Source organism: Abramis brama, assembly GCF_963993115.1.
Source record: "Abramis brama genome assembly, chromosome: 11".
In the NCBI taxonomy this organism is placed as follows: domain Eukaryota; kingdom Metazoa; phylum Chordata; class Actinopteri; order Cypriniformes; family Leuciscidae; genus Abramis; species Abramis brama.
In genome coordinates, this window is record NC_139973.1 from 11643573 (window position 1) to 11670618 (window position 27046).

At 37.9% G+C, this 27046-nt stretch overlaps 2 protein-coding genes across 2 annotated transcripts; both read right to left on the reverse strand.

The window, feature by feature from the left end:
* Positions 1-1064: 1064 nt before the first annotated feature.
* Positions 1065-4408, reverse strand: gpr84 (G protein-coupled receptor 84). Its single transcript, XM_084129249.1, has 2 exons — positions 4138-4408; positions 1065-3034 (listed from the first exon to the last, which is right to left on the reverse strand). The coding sequence occupies exons 1-2, from the start codon at positions 4158-4160 to the stop codon at positions 1795-1797; spliced, it is 1263 nt and encodes a 420-aa protein (XP_083985375.1). The 5' UTR covers positions 4161-4408; the 3' UTR covers positions 1065-1794.
* An 8609-nt stretch (positions 4409-13017) lies between these two features.
* LOC311092733 (transmembrane protease serine 9-like) lies at positions 13018-25796 on the reverse strand (the record flags this gene model as incomplete). Its single annotated transcript, XM_084129668.1, has 17 exons — positions 13018-13581; positions 14333-14446; positions 14528-14741; positions 16002-16147; positions 16236-16504; positions 16611-16779; positions 16880-16900; positions 19881-19966; positions 20049-20105; positions 22394-22465; positions 22887-23046; positions 23128-23341; positions 23653-23798; positions 23886-24154; positions 24268-24436; positions 24537-24557; positions 25709-25796. 17 exons carry the CDS (start codon positions 25794-25796, stop codon positions 13577-13579), a joined length of 2220 nt encoding a protein of 739 aa, XP_083985794.1. The 3' UTR covers positions 13018-13576.
* Between the last annotated feature and the right edge of the window lie 1250 nt (positions 25797-27046).

A 27046-nucleotide genomic window follows, 5' to 3' on the forward strand; every position in this document is an offset into this window, starting at 1 on the left:
GAGTGATGAGATATTGTGTTAACAAGTTGAGCAAAATTAGATCTGTCACGTTCCACTGGACGCACGCATTTCGTATACACTTGCAGACTAGATTTGGAATTGGTGTATTATGACTTTTTAAACATTGAATCCACAAATAATATAACAAACTCTTGTGGGCCATTCTGAGATGACCCATGAGCATGATACCCAGTGTTTTGACCTCCAATTTCTAAATTCAATTTGACCTCAGCTGTGACGTCATATGTGTTATGGGTCTTCGTTTGTTACAGTGTTAGGAATTTTTACAGATTAGACAGTTGGGAACACTTGTCTGGACTTGTGAAATTTATGGTTTTGTATATGTGTGTAAGTTCAGCACTAAAAAAAAAAAAAGAAGATGACATGAGAATAATATAAAAACACATAATAATAAAAAAAAATTGATAAAAAAAAGCTACTGCTCTGTAAAAGCAGGGGAAAAAAGCATTTTTTGTTTTACTTTTGGACTTTTTTGTCTCTATTTACAGAACCACACAGGAAAGTGAGGAGAAAAGGAATGGGATCGGGACAGACTTTCCCAGACAACAACATAGTGTCGGCCCAGATCCGGCCCACATCTGGTACAAATGTATTCCACACACCAGACACTATGTTGCTGTCTGGGTTTACTTTGGGACTTTGATTAGCCAGCAGCTCATATACAGTCAAACCAAAATCGCTATTTAATCGCTATAGTTTAGAAAATTATGACAAGAACTTATCAAAAAGTTATCAAATCACTGGTTTTGGTCATCCTTCTGTTAGACTGTTTCACAAAAGAATTAGGTTGAATAGCTGTCAGCTGTTAAATAAGTTCACAGTTAGATAATACCAATTTAGGTCAACCAATTACGAAGAAATGGTTCAGTTTGTGGTGTAAAAAGTTTGCATTAGCAATTTAAGAAAAAAATTATATCTGGTGTCTGAATAATTTTTGGTTTGACTATGTCACAACAAGCAAGAGCGTATACTTATATCATTTTTGCTGACTTTACATTTTAATTTACTTAATTTAAAAAGAAGCAATTCAGAAAAATCACACGAGTTATCTTTTTTGTTTTAATTGTAGAACACTGACATGATGTGCAACACATATTAAAAAATTCAGCCTCTTATTTCATATGTTAGAGGTCCAGCTTACACAGTATATATCAAAACAGAAACACCACAGGAAGCAAAAGAGGACAAGAAACTCTTGTGGTTTCATATATGAGGTAATAAATGAAGCAGAGAGTCATGTCTGTTCTTGTTTTCTCCATCACCCCGCTTTAAATGTCCATGTTCATTTGTGCGTGAGGTAACGTTCTTTATGTTATTATGAATCATGTGGTGGTGGCACACATAGTTATTACTCTGCCTATGTGCAATCAGTAAAAAAGAGGAAATGAATAAGAGAAATGTTGTGCTGTGAAAAGCCACATGACATGTTTTCTTTCCAATCTTATAATAGAGCTGGAAAATCCCAATGCTTAAAAAAAGAAATGCTAACAGACCCTGACTAGCTAAATTTTAAAGTGCAAGCTATCTGACAACATAAAAAGTGAATGGAAAATAAAACGGAATATAACTAGGCTACATGAAAATACACAGCTGTTGGAACTGAACAAAGAGAAACCTGAGAACTGTGATGTTCTCCTCAGAATAAATATGCAATGAGTGCATCTCCTTATTTCATTAAGCATAATACGTGAAATCACTGAACATATATAGAGCAAGATCACTTAATCGCAGTAGCTTTCAGTCATATTCAGATTGAAATTAATTCATTATCGCTTATCTTATTGTGTACCAACGGTTTCTCCATATCCAGGTTAGTGGATGTAAAGCTTTGCCTAGCAGATCTTTGTAGGCCTGGTTAAACTGCCGGTTCATGGCTGCATACAACAATGGGTTAATGCAACTATTTAACCAAGTGAGGTTTGCACAAAACATATGAACGACCTGTGGTGCGCGATTTGCCTTATCGGCAACATTTAGCAGCAGAAATGGTGCAAAGCAGCCGACGAAACACAAAAAGACTGTGAAACACATCCGAGTCACGCGTTTAAATTCATTGTCCTCTCCTGAGTTGGCAGCTGGAGTGATCTGGATTGCTACCGGAGCTGGTTTAGAAGATGTTTCTACCCCATTTGAGGAACTTTGAATTGTACTTATGGAGTTGTTTGACTCTTGTGTGGTTGTGTGACCTTCTTGCGCTCTGTTCTTATGCTGCTCTGCTCCCGCCCCTTCATTGTTGATCTCACAGCTTTGAGTTGTCTGAGTTGATGAGGCTCCGGCACTGATCCCGCTGTCATCTGTCGTCCCTTCGGCTTCAGCCCTCTTGCGTTTTGATGAGTGGCGACTGGGCCTGTACTTCAGGAAAGCCTTGGCGGCTACGCTCACCTTGCGGTAGATCAGAAAGTAGAAAAGACCCACAAAACCAAGGCCCAGGAAGAAGTACATGAAAAGCAGCACGGTGGTGTAGGGCCGGCCCTTAGTGCGGTGAAAACTGCAGGTGCACACTTGCGGGGCGAACACGTAGACGGGCCAAAGTGGGGCGAAACTGACCAGACCCAGTACCCAGGAGGAGATGACGAGCACCGCCACTCCACGGTGGGACAGGAGCAGACGGGCACAGCGAGTAGTGCGATGCGCAACAACCAGGTAACGGCTCATTGCGATGAGGCATAATGTTATAATGGACACGCTGTTGGACAGGAAGAGTAGGAGTCCAAACATCTGGCACCACGTGGCTCCGCCCCTCCAGTGCAGGTGCAGATACGAGTCAACACTGACAGGTTGGAGCATGGTGCAGTATAGGAGGTCAGCGAAGGCAAGATTTACTATGAGAACATTGAAACGTGTCCTCAGGTTGACATCAGTAGCAAAGGCGAGGACCGTCAGAATATTCCCTATGGTTCCTACAATGGTCACAGCCGATCCCAAGAGGACGCCAAAATAACGGTAGCCCTCTACAGAGGGCGACGCACAAGAAAAGGAATCATTTCTCAGATAATCGGTGTCGTTCCACATCCTAAAAAGAAACGGAACGTTAAGCTCATCAAATATCAATGTAACATCCACGTGACCTCAAAGCACACAACCAGGCTATACATAAGTGTTTTATTGACTACATTTCACTTTAAGGGCTGCTGGTTTCATTAGTCTTCGTGAACCTGTGACTGGATGCCGCAATTTAAGGTCACTATATACCACATCCTGTTGCCTCTCAAAATACACTGCTCACTTCAAAACTGCCACAACTTTTTAATAGAATCCCTTTTGATCTTAATATAAACTGAGACACACATTAAATTTAAAAATATTTTATAAAAATATACCCAGACCGCAAATGCCCCGAAATCACATTTAATCACATTTTTCACACAAAAAAAAAAAAACATTCCACTGTAAGTTAAATTAATTAGGCTATAGAGATTACATGTAATTTGGTAGTAAAACAAATTGATAAAGTGTCATTTTATTGGTGTAAATATGAGTAGGCTATGTGTATTTTGTACAACATTTTCAACTGTTTTGTATCACTTAATTTGAAGCACCACAATTTTAAACTACTGACAAGACATTTAGAAGTAGGTACTCAATAGGTGTGTTCGATTTAAAGCGCCGCAAGTTAAACACAAGGCTGACGATTACCAACTCGTGTCCGGATCACAGAAATATTCAGAACAACATCACTCTTTATTTCTTAGTATGTTGTACAATTATTTATCCTTTAGTTATCTCTTATTAGATGAGAGTAAATTGTGTAAATTATTTTGGTGTGCTTTATAATAAATTATAGGGATGAGCAGGTTCACCCAACATTTTAATTAAGATATTTTGATGAACCAAACAGAACACTTAACATTTCCACAGAAGAAAGAAAGTCATACAGGACTGAAACAACTTAGAGGAACTAAATGGCGACAGGTTTTACATTTTTAGGTTAACCATCTCTGTCTGTGTCAGCACATTTGCAAATATAGCCTCTAAGCTAAGCATATATAAATTAAATGTAGAACGAATGTCAGACATCCATTTTAAAAAAACAAAAAAAACAACAACACACAGTTAAAAGATTCATTAGTAAAAATAAATTTAAAAAAATGATATTTTAGGCTGTCAGTGGCTTACCTTGCTACAGCTGTGGCGTCCATCCTCTATTCTCTGGTTCTCTTTTTTACCTCCTTCCTGATTTTATAGCAATCCCTACTTCGTTCCCCTTTTCATTTAGCACTGTTTGTTTCTGCGTACAAATGTCTTTTTTTCCTCCGTTTTTTTTAAATAGACCCTCCAGGCACGCCTCCACCGCCTCAAAGCTGTACTGATGTTTTAACACAACACTGCATGTGTGCGTGTGTTTGAGACGTTCATGCTCAGATGTGAGCCAACTCAACCCTGTTTCACAATCCTGGAAGAAATTTGCACAGTAATGGTAATTTGCCAATAGATATGAAGCAACAAAGAAAAGGAAAGTTGGTAAAAAAAAATAAAAAACTTTGCAATCTTTGCAAAATAAGCAAACTTTCTACTTTGATGATTCAGATCTCAGAAAGCAGCTTGGCTAATCAAATAAAAATTTTGAATTTCTGTCATCCTTGAAATCACTGTTCTCTTCTGTATGTTCCTCTCTTACGTAATAAGTCATTAAGGTTGAAACTGTTCAAACAATTATATCAACCACCATCTTCGCTGAAACATAATTGTCAGTTTGGTTTTTAAATTAAGGTTTATGATATCAGCACAATATGACAGAGAACAAAAGACAGCTGTATTTGCTCAAGATAAGCATGCTTTACAACTAAACCACCCAAACACCCAAAAACATTAAGGCATTTAGCAGATGCTATTATCTAAAGCGACTTACAACTGAGAAACAAAAGCAATTCGTCATAGAGCCAACAGCCAGCAATGCCAGGTTCAGAAAGCAAGCTAGACAAACAGACAGATACACTTTAGCATGATTTTTATGCTCTTGGAATACTAAATATTTATGACACTTCAAGATTTGTATTTTCTTGCATATTTACTGTGAAAATTATATGATCAATAAGTTATGACTACAGGTTTTTACATTGCTTTAGCTTATCAAAATAAGTTAACCAATTTTCAACCTTTTTTTTTATTTATAAGTTATACAAGATTCAACTATTTTTTTTAAGTCAGTTTAATGTAGGCTAATTTAAGTTGTTCATTAGTGCACTTTGATCCTCATCCATCTTTCCACTCAGACATGATTACAGGTATTTACACAATAGTTTCATCCGCTGACAATTGACCTCTGAAACTGCCATGTGCACATCTTTAAGAATGGTGGTGTTGTAGATGTCTTGATTACTATGGTTGTTTTGAGTGGATGAACGGGATAGAGAGGAAGAGGGGATGAGGACTAGTTTCCATTTCCAACTTTTTAATTTTTTCCAACTTCCAACAAAGTCAGTGAATCCCAATAGAGTAAGAAAAATGTGTTAATTAATTAAATGTGTTAATAAATTAAATAAACTATTATATGCCCTTTTGTTGTATAAATGGTGTGATTAGGGTATTCACACTAAAAATTCCAACAAGAAAGTGCACTTTAAATAGATAATTAACTTATTTAACTCCTCCCAAAAAAAAGTGTGGAATGTTGGACACTTCATGCCCTCAATACAGTACGTCATTCATGGGGACTGCAACACCATTCTTTGGATGTCCGTGGTGTAGTGCAGGGTATACGCAGGTATACGGCGTACACCCACTTCTTGTTCAGTCGGCATTGCGTATACCCACTCCTAAACCCCCTCTGATGTGGGTGTGAAAACACCCAGACTGGGCCGTACACACCATTGAGGTCCCCGAGGTCCGGACCTCGGTAATGTTTTTGAGTGTAGCTATAGCCTATAATGAAAGTTGTGAAATAATTGCCTAATATTAACATTAATTTGGTGCTGCAATGATTCGTCCATCGCGACGATAACCGTCCTTCTCATTTGAGCTGCTTCAGCACTCAAACACCCGCTCGTCAATGTCAAAATGTTTGAGACCAATCAAAGCAAGCGGGATTTATGTTCACAGAAGCGCGGGCCGAGCGCGAATCCCAACGCGACGCTTCACGCTTCAGAACGATCATACAAGTAGCTAAACTGATTTTTATTCTGGAAAAAAATGATTGTTCTCTCCTCTTACACTAAACCTATACTCTAAACCTACAATATTTGTATCATATTGACAGCGAGGGGTCAAACAGCTGTTTTTCGATAGAAGTTTTAAATGACCGACAGAAATAATCAGTTTCAAAGACACTGGAAACTATAAGCTCAATTTAACAACACAAGCACCCTATTAAATATATTTTGCCATTATTGTATAATGTATAAATGTATTTGTATAACGTTACCTCGAATGTGTTAGAATATTTCCCCAGTATCGGCACTGAGACTGTGTGTATCACTCATCCGCTTGTCTGTGTTTGCGCAACTTGCATCATTAAGCCAGAAGGTGGCGACAAGTGACTGTCTTTATGAATGAGCAATTGAACCATTGATTAAATGAACGGATTAGTCCAAAAACATTGATTAATTTAGGAAAGAAAGTAGCTGAAACTGATCTTTGATGCTCATACTAATTGCTCGTATGCCTCTGGACACAGCAGGATTGCATTGGCATTTGTTTGAAATGTAACATCTATGCAAAATAATCCATGAATCATTTCTTATTTAAGACCATTCCCGTTTCGAATATGTGATTGTGTACTGTCAACAATAAGCATAAACATTCTGAATTTCCATTTTGTAGTGTGGATCATTCATTGCAACATTTAAACTGATTCTCATGTTTAAAAATATCTGATAAAATACTTCATGCTACTGCCCACTGACATGCTTTTAAAGCTACTGTTGTCCATTTTTTTTTTTTTGGCCTTCAAAACACCTTAAAATGCACATGTCGAGATCAGGAAAATCTATATTCAAAAAATCCCTAGCAAGATAATTTTTGGGACCTCGGCATTTATAAAACCCTGCGTATGCCCCTGCACCCAGTAAAGACAGTGATGCAGTGATCCCTTGAATAGTTATCCAATTTTCATATGTGGATGGACTAAGGAATAGTCACTCAAAATTCATAATTATTTTGTATTAATAAATAATTAAAAGCCAGTATTAATAGCAAAAACTGCCCCTTTTCTGTGGCTAATATTAATTTCATAATGATCCTTTATCTGTGAAGTCAAGCAGCAAAAGTTAAGTGATAATGTGTAAATACTACTGGCCCATTTTGGGGTGAACTAATATGCAAGACTAGTATTACATGTCACTGTTTATAACACACAGCATTCATCCTTTGCTGGGACGCTTAAAAAAATATTGGGGGCATAAATTAAGAGTATACCCACTTCTCCAGGCACCACTACATCACTGGATGTCCCAATCCTGTTCCTGGAGTTCAGCACCAAACCTGTTCAAACACGCCTGAACCAGCTAATTAAGATTTTCAGGAGCACTTGATAATTACAGACAGGTGTGTTGTCAAAAGGTCAAAAGTCCTGCTGCGTCCCAATTCGCCTACTTATACTACACCCTAAAAGTATGTACTATTTTTGTGAAGAAAAAAATACATACTTTTGAGTGTGTAGCAAATGAGTAGGCAAGCTTTGGGACATACTACTTCGTCATCTTAACGGACAGATTTGTCGCGTGCATCCAATTATAAAATTTGACATGATTTTAAAAGTGACCTATAACATCGACTATGCAATACACTTTAATGTATTTAGTGCTAATAAAATTATTAAGCCTATTTGGAGAGAGAGTTGTTTATAATGTGACAATATGTCAATCATCGTGTGATAACGAAAATATGACTAGGCCTAGACTACTTGTTCTGAGCAGGTGTTGTCAGTGAACAGGCTGTAAAACTGTTGGCCAAGTTACAGACACTCATGAAAAACTGATGCCAATTATCTGTGAAACATTCTCTAACAGCAGTTGTCACTGTTTGTGTCAAACAAGTTGTGAATTTGTTGTAACATTAAAACAGGAGATCATGACTTACTCTGTGCTCAAAGTGATGCTCGGAGTGGTTTCCTCTGTGGGTGAACGATAGTGATGGGCGGATCGATCCTTAAGTATCGATACTTCGATACTGACGTGGTATCGAAAAGGATCGATCCTCACATAAAAATATCGATCCAAATGTGTGTTTTTTTACCAGTAATTTTTTATTAATTTAGCACGCAATTCAGTGCATAAAATAAGCTTCTAAGTGGAAAAATAATCGAATGTTAGCGGATAATTGTGTAGGATCATTTATATACTGTCTATGTGTAGGATAGAACTTTTTCTCCTAGTCATCTGGATACAAGACGAAACCAATCAATCACAAAGAGCGTTCGATGCTGGTGCTTCGCTGAGCTCACAGGCCCAGTGCGTTTGGGAAACAAAGCCTTGCTTAGATGACAGAGAAACAATCGGGTTATTTCGCAATAAACAAACCAAAAGTGTACATAACGGTTCAAAATGTTGACGTCAGTAAGATTTTTTTTAATGAAATTAATATTTTTATTCAACAAGGATCGATGCATTAATTTGATCAAAAGTGACAGTCAAGGTAGACTGTTAAAAAAAAATCTACTTCATATAAATGCTGTTCTTTCAACTTTGTTCATCAAATATTTCTGTATAAATGTATCATGGTTTCCACAAAATTATGAAACTGTTTTCAACATTGATAATAATAAGAAATGTTTCCTGAGCAACAAATCAGCATATTGAAATGAAATATCATCATGACTGGATTAACGATGCCGAAAATTCAGCTTTGATCACATGGATAAATTACAGTTTACTATGGCATAGAAAACAGATAGCCTTTGTTAAATTGTAATATTACAGTTTTTACTGTAGGCTATTTTTGATCAAATAAATGCAGAAGAGAATTAAAAATCTTACAGACCCCAAACTTTTGAACAGTAGGCTAGTAGTAGGCTAGTACTATAATTAGGGTAGTTTTGTAAAAGTCACTGACTAATTACAGGCGAGTTGAGAGCACAAATCACAAAATATTTAGGGCTAGTAGTTATGAAAACGTATTCAGATTTAGCATATTAATGATGCATTCACCTCATAAATCATGACACATGGCTCTAGCACAGGAAAGTGCATACAAGTTCAAGTGCATGCTTTTAAAATAAAAAAGTATTGGTATCGGTATCGATATCGGCGATACTGGCCCTGTATTTACTTGGTATCGGATCGATACCGAAATTTGCAGTATCGCCCATCACTAGTGAACGAAACTTTCTGAAGACATTGTAGCAGACCCTTCGCTAAGCCACGCCCGAAAACCGCCACAGGCCAATCGTGGCTTAGCAGCATAGACTGTAAAAAATAGCAGCCGTAACTAGGCGCGGGAGGTCTGGCAAGCTTTCGAGCGAGGGAAACTTGCCGAAGCGTTGTGCAAATCTGATACCCGGTATCCTAAAAGTTTGGACAGGGGGGGTGGATTTTTTTTCCTTCCCGAAACCTAAAACCTAAGGGGAGAAATTCCGGGATGACAGGATTAACCAAAACACCTACGTTTGCTCCACGACGTGTAAGCGGGAGAATGTTATCATTGCAAAGTGGTCAGGCTAATGTCTTGTGTTTATTCCATAAGATTTATGGATTAGCTGTTTGATTTATAATTATTATATTATTTTCAAATGCGCTGGGACCTATAGGCTTTAGCTTCAATTTTGATTAAATTATTCTCTAATCGGTTGCATATTATGTCGTGGATATATCCCTCGAATGCATACTGCAGTCCCTTTTGTCTTGCTCTCTCAGATATTTCACCTGTTCGCCAAAAATTACTAATTATCTTCTTGGGAATGTCTGACACCGGTGCATTCATAGGCCCTGTCCCAAATGACACACTCCGGACTTGTGGACTTCCTCAGAGTCCACGCTTTGGTGACATCATGTAGTGCAGACCTATAGGGCCCTTGGCGCGAATCCACAAGGGCACATTGAGAGGTATTTTTGGGACAGACTGCGCTCCGACGTCTTATCTCCATGTCAACTACACAGCCTAATTTTACAGTTCTATATTTTGATATCATGCGTGCCACCTGGGCATTAGACAATAGACACATCATGCTTATTTAAATGTATACAGTTGTACATAATAATACATAATGTTCCATTTGAACTAAGATTACAATTTTAACACATAATGAAAATGTGCATGAGTTTCAGATGAATTTACAGGTTTCAATATTCATACTATGTTTACATATGACTCAGTAAAGCCCTGACATTCGGTTCTGTTTATTTAATGAATCATAATGTGATCGTATTATTCAACGCACTATTATTATGTTTGAGACATCAACCACTGGTCGATGACCATAATGTTTGTATAAACTGTAGGTAACAACTGGTAAAGTCTAGGTCATAAAAACTGTAATATTTTCTTCTCAGCCATGTCAACAATTATCCGTGAGTGAAATCTCCTCCCATCCGTTGTCTGATTGGCCTTTCGCAAGGATTCCTGGGTAGTTAAAGTGTGTGGAGGCTGCATCTATGCGGGCTTCGAGGAAGACCGCTTCAAGGGTACAAAGGGGGCGCTGCTGAGCACACTTCAGAGCGTTAAAATGCTGAATGGGACGGCCTATAGACTCGTAGACTCGGCAAGTCCACGAGACCGAAAGTCCACATGAAGTGTGCCATTTGGGACAGGGCCATACTGTAATAGTGCCAGGTGCGAAAGCTTGTCAGGCGTAGCAACAGTAACTAAGGAGGCTTAGCGAAGGGTCAATTCCAGGATATGCTTTTTTTTCATTGGTTGTTGCGTTAAATCTTACCCAGATACAATAGTGCTATTTTCTGATTGGCTATTGTGTAGCCCCTTTCTTTTTTTTTGATTGGCTGATAAGTGGTAGGCTCGAATTCCAGGGGAGACGCTCTTGATTCCTGCCGGTTCCATAGTGAGAGCGGCGTGGCCAGATTTTGGGCGCTGCGGCATATAAAATATATTATAAATAGTTTTTTCGCGTGAGAAATACAATGTGTGGCGAGAGTGCGGGACTGTCACGCTCAGTGTGTGACACTTGAGAGCCCTGCAGGATGCACGCGACAGATCTGTCCGTTAAGATGACAAAGTAGTATGTCCCAAAGCTTGCCTAGTCTTTTGCTACACACTCAAAAGTATGTACTTTTTCTTCACAAAAATAGTACATACTTTTAGGGTGTAGTATAAGTAGGCGAATTGGGACGCAGCTACAGTCTTATGCAGCAGGACTTTCGACAACACACCTGTCTATAATTATCAAGTGCTCCTGAAAATCTTAATTAGCTGGTTCAGGTGTGTTTGATCAGGTTTGGTGCTGAACTTTGCAGGAAGGTAGATCTCCAGGAGCAGGATTGGGACATCCAAAGAATGGTGTTGCAGTCCCCATGAATGCTCTTGTCCGTCTTCAAAACTTGAGAGCCCTGCATCCTGTCACCGTAAACTGCCCTGTCAATCATCTTGTCACAGTTAAAATCCTCCATTCAATCTAATTTAATTTCCTACCGTTTCGGAGAGAAATGTAGTTGCACATTCATCTGCCAGTCGTGGGTCTTTCATGCGGAGACTCTCCTCATGTGTTTGCAATTTGAATATAATGATGCATTTAAAAGTTAATGATTAAACGTATCTTTACAAAAGTTAACATATGCAATAAAAAAATGTAGACAACATTGAATAAATCAATTTTCGTCAGGTTAGATACTGATAATTACTCAATCAAACCCCTTTATCTCTCTACATAGGCTAACCGCCAGTCTTCGTCCTCCATGTCTGTAGTTTTTTAACACTTTTCACTCGTGTTTGTAGTTCTAACCAAATCCTCATCCAACGCGCGATGGGTTGTGGGCAATATTAGCCGTTGATGATACACAGGGCAACTTTTTGAGCAATGTTGCCGTCAACGGGCAACCAGATGAGACACAGGGCCCACGACCGATCTAAATGATCCAGATAGAAATGTATTGCCCATTTTCAATGGGAAAGTGCCCAAGCAACAATCACTCAGCAAGATTGCCCAGCAAACATTGCTCAAAAAGTTGCCCTGTGTATCATCCATAGACAGTATATAAACTGGACACAGCGACCCCATAGGTTTCAACGGAGAAAAGTGAAGTCAATTAGAAGCACTCACTTCCTGATTGCTGAGCGTACTGCGCAGACTCAAACTGAGCTTGACGACGTAGATGTGACGTGAGCAGCTGTCTGTCTTCTAGTAGCTGTGCCAAGAGAAATCTGAATCATTCCCTTCCGAAACTTGCAGAGACGGAGAGTGTGAGTAGGAGCTGTCCATGAGCTAGGAGCAGGAGCAACTTTTGCTAAGTATTCTGATTAATTATTTTGTCATTTTGCCTCCACGTCCCCCCGATTGCTCGCGAGCTTCTCCTCCTGTCCATACGGTAATTTCTCTACTGTGCGACAGAAAGTCGTGTGGTTATGACGCAATCATTAGCCTTTTTTTACAAAACTGCATCTACGGGGCCATAACGTAAGATACAAGGTAATGGAGCCTTTTATACATTTTCGTGTTTCTTTAGAAATAAATAATGTCTTTAGTCTTTAAACGCCTCAGATGTAAAGTTATTCGCTGTCAAAGTGACGCCAAAATGAATGGGAGTCAATGGAATGCTAACAGCAGGTGATGGTCTGCTAATCAATGGCGGCGCCCGGGGAAGCTTCAATGTTTTCCGAAACATTGGCCCCCTGGTATCATCACCTTTATTAGAGTCGGTTAGAGTGCGCATCGATCTGCACTCTGGATTCTGACCGGAAATAGTAAACCATCCGGGTATCTTTGGAACACTCATTTCAACATACCACGATTTGGGATGTACTAATTCTATTTTCGAATACTATTTAGGACGGATAGTATGCGAATTGGGATGCAGCGACACAATTTGTGTTATGATATGTAGGCTATGTAGTAAGTATCTACCTGTGCTCACATTGCTCCCTGTTGGAGAGATTACAGCATTAAAAGACAGACAGTGTTTAAAAGTATTTAATGATTCTTCTCAAATCCATGATATCATTATACATACATTGCTTATTATAAAAACGATATATGTTCAAGAATTTAGTGACATAAAACTCAAAGAAATTCCCACTAATTGTTCAGCAGAAACATACTGTGATCACAAATGAAGACATCAATTTTAAATTCCATGTCATTGTTATATATAGCCTAACATTTTTATATAAGAAATGTACATAAAAAAATAAGCTAAATGAAGAAAAAACGTTTAATGTGTCTATTAATCTAGCTGGTTACATGCTACAACTGGAAAGAGAGAAAAACAAAAGAGTGAGGTACGTGCTGTTGTTAAATTTATGTTGAACATAAACAATATACATTTACACCCCTGAGTGAAGTCAGTGCAGCAGATCTTTGACAGACTGTTTGCACTGTGCAACGTTTCCAAAGCAGCGCTGAAGTAAAATCTCTGGCAGAACAGGCAGATAAAGATCTTTTATCACCTGACTTGTGTGCAAGTGAGGTGCTTATTAGCCTGTTTTTGAATAATCCAGGGAGTTATGAGATACTTCACACTGCAGAGACACAAAAACAAAAGTGAGTTGGAGCAAGAAAGAGTTACTTTTGGTCTTCAGTTTTTGGACATGCAAAGTGTAGCCTATGTTTAATGCATGTTATGGAGTGCAGCAATAAAACATAGCCCACTAAATAAAATGGTAATACTAAAATAATAAAACATATCAAAGCAAGTGGCATTTATTGCATTTCTTTTTTTTTTAAAGCAAAACATTTTAAGAATTTTAGGTTGAAAATGAGGTTCCAAACGTAGGTTCGGGAGGAGCCTAAAACATTCAGTCCCGTCAATCATCATTACGAGCATACTATATAAGCAGCAGACACTGCGTCATCCCATTGACAAATTCTTCAGGCAGCCCTCCTTCTCCCCCTACATTTTTCTCTCTCCTCCTATGTGCAGTTCCGTTATAGGTTTCTTTTTTAACTCAGAGCTCGAGCCAAGCCTCAGGTTTGAGCCTCATCCAAGGACAGCAAGCCAACTTAGTTTACTTTTAACCTTTAAGGCTGAATAGGTAGGTGAACTCATGAAATGAATATAAAACTAATCCTTTTCAAAATGAAGACAAAAACACTGACTTACATCCATCACCTCAAGTAATTGCAAAAAAGTAATCTGGGAAAGTGACTAGCACCATTTGTTTGCAGATGCCACGTGGTTTGATAGTTTGCTTTTAAGGCAACAACTCTTTTATAAGTGAATTATGTTTGTGTTTCTTTGTGTATTATGGAAATGAATGTATTTGGGCTTACCTGCACAACGCTGTCTATAATCACTGCAGCATTTTGTTGTGCAGTTAGTATTGCAGTTGCAGCGATTGAAAAGGCTATACTTCTCGTTGCATCTTCCCCTACAGGAGGTTGAGGCTGCGCATACAAACAAGCATTAATCAAACAAGTGTGCTTTGAGTGGATATATGTGTTTAGGTGTCTGAGAGAGAGTTTTACTTAGGCTGGCAGAGGAGCATGAGTTTGGGGGGTTGAAGGTGACAAATCCCGGCAGGTTCTGACCGATGTTGTTCGTGATCCAAGACTGATATCGAGACACGCGGGTGTAAACCCCAGGAGAGTTGGGATCGGCACAGCCATACCCCCAGCTGGTGATACCAGCCTGAACCCACACTGTACACTGCTGACTCACCATTGGACCACCAGAGTCACCCTACAGAGAGGGACAAAGAGAAAGACAAAGGAGATGGTTGGGGTGCTATTTTATCAAGATGGGACAGTTACATGCAACAGGAAAATGGCAGTCCGGGTCCGCACTCCAACCTGTGCCCCACAGGAGCACTACAGCCCTTGTGTTTCATGTATATTTACACTACTGGAGCTATTCAACATCAAACATTTACACTAAACAAGTAATGTGAATTCCAGAAATATACAGTAGGTTTTAAAATGCTATCTTGAATGTTCACGGTAGCTGTACAAGCTTAGATTATTTGTAGTGAGGGGGGTGGATTGGAATCCACTGCTGCTTCAATGTATATGTAATGAGTGATTATAATCAAGGTATTAATCAATATTTTTCCTTCTAAATATTAGTCATAATTCAAATAATGACTTCTCTGGAGATTTTACTTTGTTATAGAAGTTACCAGTGTGATCACTGAAATGTTCTTTTCATGTATTCTTTAATGTCTGTATTTGATATCTGAATGCAGTAACAGTGCTTGCTTATTTAGCCCGGCTTCCAGAAATGAAATAGGGAGATGTTTTGTGTTTGAGAAAGGTCTTCAACTTGTTCAAACAAATAGGGGTCATTGAAGCCAATAGTTTAAGGGACCATTTCTCAGTTAAAGCCTATATTTTCCATTTAGACTGAAGTGTCCTATCCTTGAGAGAAAGAACTTTTTATCTTGATGTTTTGAGACAGGACTCCTGTTTATAGTTAGAGCCTGGCCAAATCCAACCTTGGAACTGTGTCGGTGTGTGTGTTAGTCTTCTTGGTTACAGGTTAAGGAACCACTGGCATTATTGGAGATTGACTGAGTTGTTGTTCGGGACATGTTGGCACCCAGCAACCCAAATCTGCGACCTGGAAGGTCACGACGTGCCTAACTTCAGGGTCCGAGTGTCAGCTGCATAATCTATGGAGATATGCTTCAGTCTATCTGTATATGTGTGAAAATTACTATGTTTATCTATTTCTTAGCCAATGAGAATCATTCAACCTGTAAGCAATGACGTAGCTTAGACCTTGGAAATGGTATAACTGCTATGATCTTAGTAACTGTAAGTGGGGCGGCCTACGAACTCCTGTGTGAATCTTGATGCTGATGAAACTGCAAACTATCTTCAGTAAAACTTTTCTTAAATTTTTTATAATTCTGACTCCGGGTCTTCTTTCAAACATCTGCTCCTTGGGTCCTAAACTGTTAACCCCTAACAGTAGTAATAATCTGGTTGGGGTTTGTTGTACCTGGCAGGTGTCTTTGCCTCCCTGCGTTAAACCAGCACAGATCATGTTGTTGGTAACAGATCCAGAACCCAGCAGAGTATTACATCGAGTGTTGTCCACGACTGGAACCATAGTTTCCTGCAGAGTCCCAGGAGCAGGTAGGTTCACTGAACGTACACAAACGCACACATAATTATAAATAAATGTTATAAGTTGATGCAAATGTGAATTTGTGAGTTTGTGTGTGTTTTCTACCTCCAGACTGAACATCACCCCATCCTGTGATCCAGCTGCTGGTGCCAGCACTGAAGACGCTGTTCTGGGCTGCCAGACAAACAGGTCTAATGTAGTTATTGAAGGTAACAGTGGAGGAAAGGCGCAGCAGAGCGATGTCATTGTCATTTGTGTTGCTGTTGTAAGAGCTGTGAACGATTTTCGTTCTCACAGTTCTCATGACTTCATTGGCATTGGATCCCTGCTGTGTCCTCCTTCCCAAGTACACACGCAGACTGGATAAGGTCACACTAGATACAGTCAGAGTACATGTAAGTGAGAAGAACAAAACAATATACCAAGTACCTTCTACCAATAAATAAATACAAACTAAAAACGTGTTTGGGTGAATTTTACCTAGGTAAACAGTGAGCTGCCGTCAGCACCCATTCACTGTTGATGAGGGATCCTCCGCAAAAATGACCTCCATAGGTAGAGCTGTGCAGACTGACCTGCCACGGCCACGACCCAGCGGGAGCGTTCACACCACCCACAATACGAGTGTTTAGAGGGGCTTGTCCACAAACTATGAGAGAGAAAGAGAGGAGAGTGATTGTTCACATTAGCATATCTAGATTAATTATTTGACTTGATGTCGACATCTGAAGAAAGAGAAAAGCTCTTACCATTCAGCTGAGAAAGTGAACCTGCAAGGGCAGAAATAAAGTACACATTAGAATAATTAATTTTGATGTTTTCCTTAATAATGACACTGCCAGAAATACTTGCTCTGATAATGGTAGATTATGGTAGTAGATTATTGTGAGACTGAACATGTGGAAAACATCTCTGGGCAAACAGGTTTAAATCAGCCTTCTTTCCCTATTCAACAAGAGACATCCTGCAAGTACATTCCATATGCTGTGTGGCTCACAATATAAAACATCTATAGATTCTGTAAAAGTAACAAAATAAATAAATATTTTTTGGGATTATTAAAAGAATGTTGCCCAGAAAGAGAATTTAACAGATTATCTCACAAACCATTTTGCTTTGAATCTAAAAGTCACTGTGAACCTGGATGTACACTGCGAATTTTTTTATTTCAGTCAAAATGTGAAAAGGCATTGTTACTTTACATACACACACACACACACACACACACACACACAAACAGGTACACACATCTTTGTGGGGACTCTCCATAGACTTAATGGTTTTTATACTGTACAAACTGTATATTCTATCTCTTTACACTAACCCTACCCCTAAACCTACCCATCACAGAAAACTTTCTGCATTTTTACATTTTCAAAAAAATATAATTAAGTATGTTTATTAACCCATTTCCCTCGTGGGGACCGCTGGCTGGTCCCCACAATGGAGGTGATCTCATGTTTTACCATCCTTGTGGGGACATTTGGTTCCCACAATGTAATATAAACCAAAACACACACACACACACACACACACACACACACACACAACAATTTACCACTTTATTTACAAAAATATTGACCTGCAACCCAGTAGGGGGAGCACCACGACGCATGCGTGTTGTGCTGGCAAACGCACTTTGGATAATATCATTTTGTAAATAAAATCACTCGTGTTGCTATATAAAATTGAGGTTAAACCACTGGAGTCACATGGATTACTTTTATGATGTCTTTACTATCGTTCTGGACCTTGACTGTGCTCCCAATGGAGGGGCAGAAAGATTTCATTTGTGTTCCGAAGATGAACGAAATTTCGGGTTCCAAACGAAAGTGAACAACTAGATGCCTTCACGAAGGGTAGCCTATAGTTGTTAGTTGTTTTGTTTTGTTCTTGATATATTCACACATTTGTGTCATGTGGGTGATTCTATGACTGCAGGTACATTTGGTGTCCAAAGTCATTATTTTTTCCTGCTTTGCCGGAATTATCTCCCACAACTATGTAAGATACAGAAAATGATGTCACTTTACCTCACTGATAAGATCTGAAGCACTGAAAGGTATGTGTGCTCCTTCTGAGAAAATATTTGAATCTAAAAAGTTCTTACACCAATAATTATTTTGTTAAACGTCAAAATTGTTACCACAATATCAAGGGGAAGACAGAATTGATCACTGATCACACAGTGGGTTAATTGTTTAAAAGTCTTATAATCATGATTTCATTCGTGCCATGTGCTCTTAGCATTTATGCTAGCAAGTGGAGTTTTGGCTAAAAAGTTTAAAATGGTAAATTCTGTTACCAAGGAAGAGTAACGATGTTGCCTAATTAGTCATCGACCCCTCGAATTTGACCGAGGGAGCGAGTCTGATATGTAGCCTACACTTCAGGCAGCTCCATATACCACAATGCAACGCGATTTTCACTGCATGTTTAATTTACCACCACCACAAAGTCATTTTGGTGGTCAAAGATGAGTTTTAAAGGATGAAATTATTGTCTACAGAGGGACTTTAACTTTTTGAAATGTATCTCCAATTTTAGAGTCACCCATTTCATGTTTAAATAAGTTTCATAAGTAAGAAATGCGTTAGGTAATGCAGGGTCCAAACTCCAAAGATGAGATTGCACATTTTAAAGTTTAGAGCTATTTTTTTACAGTCTATGGTTGAGAGCAGAGAAATACACTCTCACACACAAATATATATACATTTTATGTATATAAAAAAAAGTTTTTTAAAATAGTCTATATGAGTTATATGTGTTTGTGTAAGTGTATTTCTCTGCTCTCAACTTTAAAATGCGCAGTCTCATCTTTGGACCCTGCATTACCTAACACATTTCTTATTTATGAAACTTATTTAAACATTACATGGATGATTCTATAAATATATTTATTTGGAACAGTTATGTTGCAATAATAAGAAATTTCTGTCATAAGAACAGCTAATCAGCAAGTGCCCTGCTCCCTCCAATGTCCCCACTTCAAGGGCTCTGCCCTTCGAAGGGAGTAGCCTAGGGTATAACACTTCCGTTTGGAATTTGCCTGTACTTTACTGAACTGCAAATTTCATGTTAATGAGTAAGTCATGCACTTATTTTTAAGTTGCACCACTTAGGGAGGGAGGGTTCTTACAGCAAAACTGTTTCAATGTGGAAAAACTATAACCTCAAATAAAAATAGGCCTTATTATTATTATTTACATTAAAACTTTACAATGACAACTTTGGGGCACTATTCTATGGAAGCTTGTTTCCGCCACAGAATAAAACATTTTAAAAGATAATTGCGACTTTTTATCTCACAATTGCGAGTTTACATCTCGGAATTCTGACTTTATTTCTCAGAATTGCGAGATATAAAGTCAGAATTGCGTGAAATAAAGTCGCAATTGCGTGTTATAAAGTCAGAATTGCGAGATATAAAGTCAGAATTGCGTAAAGTCGCAATTGCGTGTTATTGCGACTTTATTTCACGCAATTGCGACTTTATTTCACGCAATTCTGACTTTATATCTCGCAATTGTGACTTAATAACACTCAATTGCGAGTTAATTTCACACAATTCTGACTTTATATCTCGCAATTCTGACTTTATTTAAAGTGACTTTATAAAAAGTCGCAATTATCTTTTAAAATGTTTTATTCTGTGGCGGAAACAAGCTTCCATACTATTCAATAGCCTATCTAACATTAGAGTAAACTTTACTACGCAATGTAGTAAATAGATATATCATGAGACCTTACCTTTTACACACATGAGCAGGGTCAAAGTCACACACGTTGTTCTCCACATCTTCACACAGTCACTCTGTTCCTTAGTAGAATGGATGCTGGTGGTAATTTGGTACAAAGTGACTCTTACAGTCCCTTTTATATGTGTTTCTCAAATTGCTCTTCTTGTCACTCACTCACCTGCCCACTTCTTTTCTCGTAATGCACTTCCTCCATTTTTTGTCACTCTGTTTCATTCTTCACATTCTTTTATGCCAAAGATGACAAGCAAATAACCAGTCTTCACTAAGAACATTTTTCAGTCTGTACTTGTAGGCATTGTTAAGGTATGATTGTGCGGACATGCAACAGGAAACATCTATTAGGTCCTTGTCAGAGAAGTCACAGAGACATTTTTATATAGGAAATTGCTAACTTTCTGCTCATTTGTTAGTTCATAATTTTTCAAAAGAATTTCAAACTGGCCCAACAAAGTGTATTTCAGAATAAAAAGCAAAAATGTGGAATGGCAAAGGAAAATATCTTAAGACATCATGACAACACATTCTTTCTGTCATTTTTCTTTTAGTCTTTCTTTTCTTGCTTTATTTCTGGTAACACATGCATAAAGACAAAAACATACTACTTAAAAGCCATGACAATAATGCCCTTTATTTTCAGACACAGACAATGGACTGTAGTGAATGATTACGTATGGAAACTTATTGTCAGATGGCTGGGCTCAAATCAGGGCTCTGAACCGGTTCAAGGAACAAAAACAAAAGCTGAAAACGAACAATTTTAGATATGGCCTTGTATGCAACAAATCAGTTTTAGGGTAAGTTAGTCTGATATGTAGTTTGCTGCTTACACTTTAATTAAAAAAAGTTGTATAATTTGTAGTAACTTGTAAATAGTCTTGTTAATATTGGAAATATCAAATGTTAGGGTTAGGGTTGAAATTTTTATGGTTATCATTGTGCTGAAGAGTATAGATACATGAAGGTATAAACACTACATTGAGCCTGTACGCAATGGCTGTGTTCATGCCACTGACAAATATCCTACTTGTTCATTAAATTTATGAGCTAAATAAGTTACGTTTAGCATGTGCTATAATGATATCTGTGGATTTTCACTGAAATAGATAAGTTTAATTGGTTCCAATACTACTATTCATGTAATTGGAGCAATTAATCAACTTATGTAACAAATTATGAAGTTCCTCTAACTCAGTGTTGGTTGGTTGAGCATAATTTTAACACATTATTTTTTAATATTGTGTATTCAGTAACAGTCATTCAGTGTAAAGGAAGAAGGCTAAATTTTGTTCCTTCTAGATCATCCTTATCCTTCTAGATCTAACAAAGGCTCCTATTTGTTTTTTTTTCCAAAACTATTTGGTTTGTTAAACGTCATATTTTCAGCATCAGACTAGTGTCTGGACACTGACACTAAACTTGAATTATAGCATTAGTCTTTCTGGTTTTATGCTCTGCCCCAAAATTGTCTTGAGTTTCTCAAATAAATTTTATTCCAAAAACAAGACTTCCAATGAGTTCTACGAGGACGTGAATGCTTTTTACAAGTTTTACAGCTACTATGTATGAACTCTGAAAGAAAACGTAGTCTATCCCTTTAAAGGTGCAGAATGCAATTTTAAAATTGTTGTTGAACACTGTTGAAATTTTCAATCCAAACACACACACCCCTCCCTTCATTGCTCAGAAATGCACAAACATAATGCAAGAGTAAGTGAAGCAAAATAATGACTTGACAAAAATAAATGGAAGATGACGCACAAACGACAAGAAAGCACGAAAAATGAACATACAGTACACAAGAGTTTATACAAGAAAGAGTTTCTCAGGCATGCTGACGTGCTGTCCTGGGGAGGGCTCAGAGCCCAAAATTTGGTCTGAACACAGAGTAGCTACTCCCCCCCCCATCCCTGACTGGGATAGGAAGCAGCCAATAGTGAGGTGGTGGATGGATGTTCCTCCCGAAATTTGTTAATAAAACATAATTAAAACTGTGTTTTGAAGTATTTATTGATTCTGATAAAGCAATGACATATTGATGACATAATGATACATTGCTTAATATAATTACATACGTTCAATAATTCAGTGAAATAAATATGAATTTAAACTCAAAGTAATACCCACTTATTTGTCAGCAGAAATGCAATCACAATCAATTTTAAATTCCAAGTCATTATCAGATATTACATTTTTATATAAGAAATGTGCATATGCTAAATTAAGATAAAAGTTTTAAGTGTTTACAATTAATCTAGCTGGTTACATGCTACAACTGGAAAGGGAGAAAAACAAAAGAGAGAGAGGTAAAATAGAGGTAAGCTATAATGGAGTGAGGTACGTGCTGTTGCTAAATTTATGTTGAACATAAACAATATACATTTACACCCCTGAGTGAAGTCAGTGCAGCAGATCTTTGACAGACTGTTTGCACTGTGCAACGTTTCCAAAGCAGCGCTGAAGTAAAATCTCTGGCAGAACAGGCAGATAAAGATCTTTTATCACCTGACTTGTGTGCAAGTGAGGTGCTTATTAGCCTGTTTTTGAATAATCCAGGGAGTTATGACATACTTCACACTGCAGAGACACAAAAACAAAAGTGAGTTGGAGCAAGAAAGAGTTACTTTTGGTCTTCACTTTTTCGACAAGCAAAGTATGTTTAATGCATGTTATGGTGTGCAGTAATAAAACATATTTGGATCTGTATATCCGTATTATATATAAAAAATTATCATTTTTAAAGCAAGACATTTCACAAAAATAACTTTTGTTAGGTTTTAAATGAATATAATACAAAACAATAAATATACTGTTCAAAATGAAGACAAAAACACTGACTTCATACGTCCATTAACAATCACCTCAAGACCAGTCAATTAAAAGTAATTGCAAAAAAAGTAAAGTAATCTGGGAAAGTGACTAGCACCATTTGTTTGCAGATGCCACGTGGTTTGATATTTTGCTTTTAAGACAGCAACTCTTTTATAAGTGAAGTATGTTTGTGTTTCTTTGTGTATTATGGAAATGAATGTGTTTGGGCTTACCGGCACAACGCTGTCTATAATCACTGCAGCATTTTGTTGTGCAGTTAGTATTGCAGTTGCAGCGATTTGAAGGGTTATACTTCTCGTTGCATCTTCCCCTACAGGAGGTTGAGGCTGCGCATACAAACAAGCATTAATCAAACAAGTGTGCTTTGAGTGGATATATGTGTTTAGGTGTCTGAGAGAGAGTTTTACTTAGGCTGGCAGAGGAGCATGAGTTTGGGGGGTTGAAGGTGACAAATCCCGGCAGGTTCTGACCGATGTTGTTCGTGATCCAAGACTGATATCGAGACACGCGGGTGTAAACCCCAGGAGAGTTGGGATCGGCACAGCCATTCCCCCAGCTGGTGATACCAGCCTGAACCCACACTGTACACTGCTGACTCACCATTGGACCACCAGAGTCACCCTACAGAGAGGGACAAAGAGAAAGACAAAGGAGATGGTTGGGGTGCTATTTTATCAAGATGGGACAGTTACATGCAACAGGAAAATGGCAGTCCGGGTCCGCACTCCAACCTGTGCCCCACAGGAGCACTACAGCCCTTGTGTTTCATGTATATTTACACTACTAGAGCTATTCAACATCAAACATTTACACTAAATGAGCAATGTGAATTCCAGAAATACAGTAGGTTTTAAAATGCTATCTTGAATGTTCACGGTAGTTGTACAAGCTTAGATTATTTGTAGTAATAATCTGGTTGGGGTTTGTTGTACCTGGCAGGTGTCTTTGCCTCCCTGCGTTAAACCAGCACAGATCATGTTGTTGGTAACAGATCCAGAACCCAGCAGAGTATTACATCGAGTGTTGTCCACGACTGGAACCATAGTTTCCTGCAGAGTCCCAGGAGCAGGTAGGTTCACTGAACGTACACAAACGCACACATAATTTTAAATAAATTATGTTATAAATTGATGCAAATGTGAATTTATGAGTTTGAGTTTTCTACCTCCAGACTGAACATCTCCCCATCCTGTGATCCAGCTGCTGGTGCTGGCACTGAAGACGCTGTTCTGGGCTGCCAGACAAACAGGTCTAATGTAGTTATTGAAGGTAACAGTGGAGGAAAGGCGCAGCAGAGCGATGTCATTGTCATTTGTGTTGCGGTTGTAAGAGCTGTGAACGATTTTCGTTCTCACAGTTCTCATGACTTCATTGGCATTGGATCCCTGCTGTGTCCTCCTTCCCAAGTACACACGCAGACTGGACGTGCTGACACTGAATACAGTCAGAGAACATGAAAGTGAGAAAAGAACAAAACAATATACCAAGTACATTTTACCAATTAAAACTAAATAACTGCATAATATGCGTGTTTGGGTGAATTTTACCTAGGTAAACAGTGAGCTGCCGTCAGCACCCATTCATTGTTGATGAGGGATCCTCCGCAAAAATGACCTCCATAGGTAGAGCTGTGCAGACTGACCTGCCACGGCCACGACCCAGCGGGAGCGTTCACACCACCCACAATACGAGTGTTTAGAGGGGCTTGTCCACAAACTATGAGAGAGAAAGAGAGGAGAGTGATTGTTCATATTAGCATATCTAGATTAATTATTTGACTTGATGTCGACATCTGAAGAAAGAGAAAAGCTCTTACCATTCAGTTGAGAAAGTGAACCTGCAAGGGCATAAAGAAATTAGAAAAATGTATTTCAACGTTTCCCTTAATAATGACCCTGCCAGAGATACTTGCTCTAATAATAGTAGATTAAACTTGTGAGACTGAACATGCGGAAAACATCTCTGGGCAAACATGTTTAATTACACACAATAAGCACAACTAACAGCCTTCTTTTCCCCAACTATTCAACAAGTGTTGAATAGTTGCCCCATGTCCTGCAAGTACATTTCAGGTGTGACTCACAATGTAAAACATTTATAGGATTCTTCTGTTCTTGGATTATTAACAGAATATGGCCCAGAGAGAGAATTTAAATATTATCTCTCATGTTCCTTGCAGTTCAGAAATCCCAAACTTTGCTTAGTATCGTATGACAGAATAGCGACAATGTTCTTCCCCAAGACGCATGCAGTTCTGTTTATTAACTGCTAGAGCGCCAAAAGTTACAAACTGCAGCTTTAAAATAACTCACTAATCCATGAGTTACCGGTCAAATGAATCAGCCAAATGAATCAACATGATTCACTTACTGAACTGTAAGTTTAATGGTAATGAGTATTTTCATGTGCAGTATACCACAAAGAAAACAAATATTTATTTACTTTATATATACTTAAATATATAGTTTTTCTCTGTATTATGTCTTTGTTATCCTCGCTTTAATAGATATATCATGAGACCTTACCTTTTACACACATGAGCAGGGTCAAAGTCACACACGTTGATCTCCACATTTTCACACAGTCACTCTGTTTCTTAGCAGAATGGATGCTGGTGGTAATTTGGTACCAAGCGACTCTTACAGTCCCTTTTATATAGTTGTGCTTCTCAAATGACTCCTTTCATAACTCACTCACCTGCCCACTTCCTTTTTATTAATGCTCCTCCTTAATCTTTTGTCATTCTCTTCAATTCTCTTCACATTTATTTGAATAGCGCTTTTCGCAATTCATATTGTTTCCAAGTCTGTGTTCCATATCTGTGTCCAAATAATATATTTCAGAAATGTATACAAATCACACAGTTAGCTAACATCATATACATTTTAGGCAGAAAAATTAGCTAATTTAAGTGATGATTACAAGTTGATTATTACAAGTGATTATTACATAATAATTAGCCTACAATATATAGAAATTTACTCTTACATGTGTTGGGGTATCTGAAGTCTTCATAAGAGGCTGGATCCAAACTGAAGCTCACATACTCTCTAGTTACCTTGATCGGGATGGGCATCCCAAGCTAAAACAGAAAAACAAATTAAAAATAATTAGCTGCTGTTCATAACATTTCAAGCAAAGATAATCATGTGCATTTGATCTGATATTACTGGAGTGAAAGGTTATGAGATGTACTATGTGAATGCTTGGCTAAAGAGATGTCTTTAGTCTAGATTTAAACTTTAAATTTAAAGTTTACGTGATAATATGTCATGGCCAAGAGATCATTTTGTCAAGGTAACGACATCCTTATGTTCTGGCCATGCGATGTGAAGTCGTGGCCTCGAGATCATATTGTGGGAACGACATCTATAGCTATTTCTAGCTATCTAGCTATTTCTCGTGGCCACAAGAACTAGCCTGCGTGACCATATCAACCTGGGATTATCAGAAATGGATATTATCAAAACATTAATATTTTATTTTGAATTAAGTATAACAAAAAAGTGTGGAATTAATAAATTATAGCTATTATTAACATATAATATGCCTACTATTATATTATATTCAGTAGTGCAAAAATCACAATTTCCACAAAAATGTTGAGCAGCACAGCTGTTTTCAGCATTTATAATAATAATAATAATAATAATAAATGTTTCTTAAGCAGCAAATCAACATATTAGAATGATTTCTGAATGATCATGTGACAGAAGAGTGGAGCAATGATGTGGAAAATTTCGCTTTGCAACCACAGGAATAAATGACTTTTTTTCAGATAAATAAACTACTTTTCTTTTTATTATTATTAAAAACCAGTTCTTTTAATTATATTATTTAATTATTATGTTTAATTATCATGTAATTATATTTCACAATATTACTGTTTTTACTGTATTTTTAATTAAATAAATGCAGCCTTGGTGAGCAATGAGCAGAAGAGACTCCTTTCAAAAACATAAAAAATTGTAATGTTTCCAAACTTTTGACAGATGATATATATATGCTTTACAGTGTCTTGGATCTCTTTAATATTTTTTTTGTTTGTCTAGTGTCTGTGCAGACGTGATCTGTTTGGCTCTCAGGTTCCCGTCCATTTCTCTTACCTTTAACATAATTGTGAAATCACATATCTTAAGATCCGGCAACATAAAGAATACAGAATCCTGAAAGTTGGTCTTAGAATAAGCCTTCTGTCAGCCTAACATCGAATTGTCTTAAAATGCGCTCATTAATCAGAGATCAAAAGGCTTCAGAGGAGACTGTAGAATCCTGTAAGACACGTCAAACATAGAATTACTTTGTTGTGTGTGATATCCTTTAATG

Bases quoted from the DNA above. Each gene is read 5' to 3' on its own strand.
- gpr84 (XM_084129249.1), bottom strand. From the start codon at position 4,160: ATGGACGCCACAGCTGTAGCAAG. The intron at 3,035-4,137 runs GTAAGCCACTGA...GTTTCTTTTTAG, and splicing joins GACGCCACAGCTGTAGCAAG to GATGTGGAACGACACCGATT.